Source organism: Myodes glareolus, chromosome X, assembly GCF_982192425.1.
Source record: "Myodes glareolus chromosome X, mMyoGla1.1, whole genome shotgun sequence".
Classification (NCBI taxonomy): domain Eukaryota; kingdom Metazoa; phylum Chordata; class Mammalia; order Rodentia; family Cricetidae; genus Myodes; species Myodes glareolus.
Window position 1 is genome coordinate 96,985,819 of NC_142053.1, and position 6,039 is coordinate 96,991,857.

The window sequence follows — 6,039 nt, forward strand, 5'->3', positions numbered from 1 at the left end:
AGAGAAAATGTGCCCAGATCACCTCCTCTGAGATTCAGAAAGGTGTGGCTTACTACGGAGCCTGGACCTGAACCTGAGTCATTACTTGGCTCTTGAAAAGAGTAGGACACAGCACTCTGAGGTCCAGGACAAAGTTGTCAACCTGTGGAGTAAACCTAGACTTCCACTTAAAGGACTGAGGCAAGGGAGGGTTCTGTGTGTAGCTGGCCCACTTGGGTGTATACGGGGCAGGAGCTTGAGCTTCACTCTAACTAGTTGAAACCTACTAGACAGAAGTTGTGCCCTTGTGTCATTTATTAACCCCCCAACCCCATGGTGGTAGGGGTGGGGGTGGGGTGGAGCTCCTGGACAACAGAGGAGTGTTACTGAAATTGAGAATTAAGCTGTAAATAGAGGACTTGCATGCAACCTGGGCCAGGACATGCAAAATGGGGGAGAAGTGTAGTAATAAGGAACGGGGGCTGTATTCCTACCCCGATTGTTCCCACCCGGATCCCTGCTAGTTTACCCCAGAAATCACAACACATAAAAAGAAGGGAAGGGGAGTTCAGGTGGTGTATGGGGGAGATGGAAGCATGGCGAGGTGGATGGGGCTTGAGTTAAGTGGGGGCTTCAGAGGCTCTGGTTTCCAGCTCTACAAGAAATAGCCCAAGAAAAGTGCAGGCAGTGGGAAAGATAAGCGTCTTAGGGAAGTACAGTAAGGAAACAAGTCTCTCCTCTAAATTTCTCCCACAACAGTCCTGTTGCATAGTAACTCGTCCCTGCTGTCACTCTTCAGAGCCCGCCCCTGACCGGATATGGTTTACCCTCTCTTCCTGTGAGGGGGGAGGCACTGGGTCCTAGTGCCCCTGGCACGGAAACCGCCTCTGCTGCTCAGGCCCCGCTCCCGGCGAGTTCTGAGAGAGGTCTGCAGTCAAGGTAAGGCCCCTGAATGTGTACCAAGGGGGAATATGTCTGGAATAATCCCAGGAGCTGGGCTCGCTCTCACCCAGGCTTGCCCTGGGAAAATCTGAGGCATCTTGTAGCTTTGTACGTTTCTGGGAGGAAACGGGGACCCCTGCTCTTAGAAGGTAACTCTGAGTCTGAAAATGGTGGCTTCCTAGGTCACAATTAAAGCCAGCCTTTGACTTCTAAATCGTAAGACAAGAACCTTGAACTGAATTCTAGTCCACCATGAGCTGTTCTGGCCCTGGGCTCTAAAGTGCCCCGTGGCAGAGTACAGAAGCAAAGGAAGTCTATCGGACTTCATCACCAGCAAAATCGGTAGTTAATGTTCAGTGGAATGAAGAACCAACTCCTGTGAGATCTGTACTTACTATTTTTTCCCCTTAGAGACAGTGTTTCTCTGTAGCTTTGGAGGCTGTCCTAGAACTCGCTATTGTAGACCAGGCTGGCCTCAAACTCACAGAGATCTTCCTGCCCATGCCTCCTGAGTGCTGGGATTAAAGTCTTGCAAAATCACCACTTGGCTCTCTACATATTTTTAAAAGCCTGAGGTAGCACTTAAAACCCATATCTCAGAAAAACACGCAAAAGGCACAGGGCTGGTCATGCCGAACACGGGCTGGTAGGAGGTCTCAAGGAGCCAAAAGAAAGAGATACATTGAGGTTTAAGATAGCCACGCCCATCTTGGGGTGGTCTGAGGAAGTGCCAGTTGCAGATGACATCCAGAGGCTTTTTTAGGCACTCCCACCCTGTGGGTATCCAAGGAAAGTCTTTGTCTGGTAGCCACTCCCATTGGTATCAGATGAAATCCTACCTCTGGTAGCCACTCCCATACCATGGAGTCAGAGAAAATCCTACCTCTATTTGCCACTCCCATCCCGTGGGAGTCAGTAGAAATCCTACCTCTGGTAGCCACGCCCATCCTGTGGGATTCAGAAGAAATCCTACCTCTGGAAGCCACTGTCATCCCGTGGCAGTCAGAGGAACTCCTAACCAGGCTAGGCATGCCTATCCTGTGCGACTCAGGGGGAAGCCTAACTTGGGTGAGCAAGCACATCCCTAGGGAGTCAGAGGAATTCTAACCTGTGCAATCATGCCTAGTGTATGGCAGTCATAAGGACCACTATACCAGAGATACTTAGAGGATTTGTTTTTTTTTGTTGTTGTTTGTTTTTTGAGATAGTGTTTCTCTGTAGCATTGAAGCCTCCCCTGGAACTCACTCTGTTTTCCATGCAAGATTGCAACACACAGAGATCTACATGCCCCTGCCTCCAGACAGCTCAGAGGTACTAAGGGTGCGCAGCCATCACAGAGCTAAATGGACATGTTTTTTTGTTTTGTTTTGTTTTTTTGTTTGTTTGTTGGTTGGTTGGTTGGTTTTTTTTTTTGTTTTTGTTTTTTTTTTTTTGAGACAAGGTTTCTCTGGTTAGTAATCCTAGCTTTCCTGGAACTAGCTCTTGTAGAGCAGGAAGACCTTGAACTCACAGAGATTCACCACCCTTTTATGTTCTCCCAAAATACTCCTAAGAATCAGAAGTGGAGCCCAGCTGTGGTTGTACAAATCCCAGCATTTGGGAGGCAGACGCAGGCAGATCTCTGTGAGTTTGAATCCAACCTGGTTTTCCAAAGTATGTTCCAGGTTCCAGGACTACTAGGGCTATTACACAGAGAAACCCTGTCGTTAAAAAAAAGGAAAAAAATTAGAAGTGGAAGAATAGACAGAGAGCAAACTGGTGTGTAGTGTTTGCTTAGCATTTGTGAAACCCTAGGTAAAGTTGCAAAGACAGTAAAAGCAGACATTAAATATAAATAAAGAACGTGGAAGAGTTAAAGCCTCCTGCCAATACTCTCCTGTACTGTTAGGAAGAAGTAAGAGGATAATGGGAAATTGACCAGGATGAGCGGAAACGGAAGAGGAAATACAGCAGAGGTTGAGGGAAGCGAGGAAGAGTATGATACCAGGTGTGCATGTCAGGAACTTTACAGCAGTTCCCATGACTTTGCCAAATGAGTGTGGACAAAGAAAAAGGGTCAGTTTTAAATGTCTGAGCAAGATACTGACATCCTGGTTGAATGGAAACTGAAAGCTAACACATAGCACAGGGATATTTAAAATGTCCTGAATTTGGAGCTGAAAGTGGGACACCCTCTGTGCTCCTCCGATCCTGTTCTCTGAGGAGGGACAGCATTGGTCTCCTATAGTCCCACTTTAGCCTTGGTCTCCACTACCTAACATCAGTGAAGATATATGGAGGTGAGGGAATCACTTACAAAATAATGGGGCCATTGCAAGTCAGGTGCTATAGTGTGACTTTGACAAGGACACCTGTCCTGACTAGCCACAGGCTCTGTTACCAGGACATTATCATCACAATAGGTCAAAGGTTAGCCATGTGAGTTTCAGCATCTCTATCACATCTTCTGTATATATTTTCTCCCAGTGCGCATCATGCTCTTTTGTCTTTTTCTTTTTTTTTTTTTTAAAGTCAGGTGTATGTTTTTGTTTGTTTGGCTGTTTTGTTTGTTTGTTTTTTTGTATAAAGCTCTGGTTTCCGCAGAATTCACAATTTAGACCAGGATGACTTTTACTTTATGAAAGTCGTCCTGTGATAATTTCTGCTTTTGACTTTTTATTTAATTTGTGTGCACTGTATTTATATCATTTCCTGTCTTCTCTCTACATCTCCAATCATTCCCCCAATGTCCTCAAAAATCCACAGCCCATTTTATAATTATTATTGTTAAATATGTGACAATATATAAATACATACATATGTTTTATATATTGTTTTATGTAAAAATAATATCCATAGTGTAAGTAATAAATAATATAAACACATGTATTTATTATATAAACACATAAATAGAGACTGAGATGACCATTTAGTGTTGCTTACATGTATGTAGTTTTAGTACTGAGCAATTATGCCTGCAGAAGACTGAATCTCCCTCTTGTAACAGCCACAGTCTACAGAACTTCATTTAGGGGTATGGCCTTGTGAGATTTCACCATTCATGTTCTGTGAATTGGTGTTGTGATTCAAGGTCAAGTCTCCTTTGGGCTTCCTTACTCCTGAATTCTGTGAAACATTACATCAATCTAGTACTAGATGTGAGTAGAATTGAGAGTGTTCAAACCCCAGAGAAAGGCAGCCATCCTTCACCTCACAGTATATATAAGGGGACTAGAGGTGAGGAATACAGTGAGTGCTCAGAACACTGATGTCATTATAATGTAACACAAGGAAGGGAAAGAATTGCGGGAAAGAACGGCTGAAAGCCTGAGTGTTCTCAACATGCTCAAAGTGCTCATAGTACATTATTTTCCTGATTCAGGTATCTCAGTTACCTGTTCTACTACCAAGTCTCTGTCCAACTGTCCCTGACGCCAGCCATCATGCCAAGAGGACAGAAGAGTAAGGCACGTGCTCATGAGAAACGGCGCCAGGAGCTCAAGGATGCTCAAGCAAAGGAGGCAGAGAAAACAGAGTCACCTGCTTGCTCTGATCAAGCTTCAGGAGTTGCTAAGCCAAGCACTTCTGCTGCTGACTTCCCACAGCAGTCTGAAAGCTCAGCACCCAGCAGCACTGCCAGCCAAGAAGTGACCCACAGAAAGTCTGATAAGGGTGACCAGGGCCAAGGGGATAGAAATGAGCGTTCCTCCGGGGCTCTACTCTCCACTAGAAGCTTGCAGATGGATCTTCTGACAAGGAAGACAGGAATGCTGATGGAGTACATGCTCTGCAAATACAAAGTACAGCAGATCATGAAGAGGGGAGAGATGCTCAAAGTTATCAACAAAAGGTTCAAGGAACACTTCCCTGAGATCCTCAAGAAAGCCTCCTATCGATTGGATGTGGTGTTTGGCCTTGAGCTGAAAGAAGTCCAGCCACATGGTCAAGCATATGAGCTTGTGAGCAAGCTAGGTTTCGAGGATGATGGAGGTAGGAGCAATGAGCTAGGTGTTCCTACCAGGGGCATTCTGATTGCTCTCCTAAGTGTGATCTACCTAAATAACTACTGTGCTCCCGAGGAGGATGTCTGGTATTTCCTAAATGCTTTAGGACTCTATGATGGGATCATGCACGTCATCTTTGGGGATATCAGGAAGCTCATCACTGAGGATCTAGTGCGGGAAGAATACGTAGAATACCGTCAGGTTCCTCACAGTGATCCTCAGTCCTATGAGTTCCTGTGGGGCCCAAAAGCCTATGCTGAAACAAGCCAGATAAAGGTGATGGACTTTTTAGCCAAGATCAGTGAAGCCTTGCCTGGGGTTTGCTTATCTCGTTATGAGCAGACTTTGATTGAAGAGGAAGAGAAAGCCCAAGCTGCAGCTGCAGCCAAGTCTGGCACTAAAGGCAAGGCCAAGGGACGTACTAAGACCAAGTTAAGTCGTCCTACTCACAAGTGAGGTGTAAGGTAGCCTCTGCTTTATGACTAAAAAGGTCTGTTCATCTCTTTACAAACAAGCTGTTAATCTTTTGGGGTTCTTTTAGCAAAGGTTTAACTTGGGGTTAAATGTGCACAGATAAATTTTGTAGCCCGTTCCTTCACTGCTGTTTACCTAGTTGGGAGCTCAATTTTTTGGATTGATTTGAAATAAAGGTTAAAATTTGAAATGTTCTAAGGTTTTGATGATGTTCATAAGATACTGTGGAAATAGAATAAGAAAATGGTGTGAAATATTAGAGAAAAATATTCAAAAGTGTTAGGGTTTTCATTGAATATTTTCTTTTAGTCCTTGTTTTCTTGGCATTTACGTCACGGATACATACTGACTTTTGTTTCTGATATTAAAATATGTGTGACAAATTTGAACATAAGCAGACCTCTCTTTTTTTAAGGTTCATGCTTTATCCAAACACACACTGAATATCGACTCTTGCAGTTGTCCTGGAAACGTTTGGTAAAAGAAGCAGGAGGTCTGGAATAAGCAATGATAGATTCTCTAAGAAACTCCCATTATTGGAGAGAATGAAATAAGATCTCTACTTTCCTAAAGAAACAATATGTTGGGTGATGTCTTGTTCAACAGAAATATTTTTCTGTATTCATTACTAGTTGTCTTCAGAGAAGAAGGTTTTGTTTT

At 44.1% G+C, this 6,039-nt stretch overlaps 1 protein-coding gene across 1 annotated transcript; it reads left to right on the forward strand.

The window, feature by feature from the left end:
• The first annotated feature begins 828 nt into the window (after positions 1 to 828).
• LOC148117422 (melanoma-associated antigen B4-like) lies at positions 829 to 5,675 on the forward strand. Its single transcript, XM_087902728.1, has 2 exons — positions 829 to 918; positions 4,284 to 5,675. Exon 2 carries the CDS (start codon positions 4,345 to 4,347, stop codon positions 5,359 to 5,361), a length of 1,017 nt encoding a protein of 338 aa, XP_087758854.1. The 5' UTR covers positions 829 to 918; positions 4,284 to 4,344; the 3' UTR covers positions 5,362 to 5,675.
• Positions 5,676 to 6,039: the final 364 nt, after the last annotated feature.

What these genes read in the sequence shown, in the direction of transcription:
- LOC148117422 (XM_087902728.1), top strand. Translation starts at nt 4,345, where the DNA reads ATGCCAAGAGGACAGAAGAGTAAGGCACGTGCTCATGAGAAACGGCGC.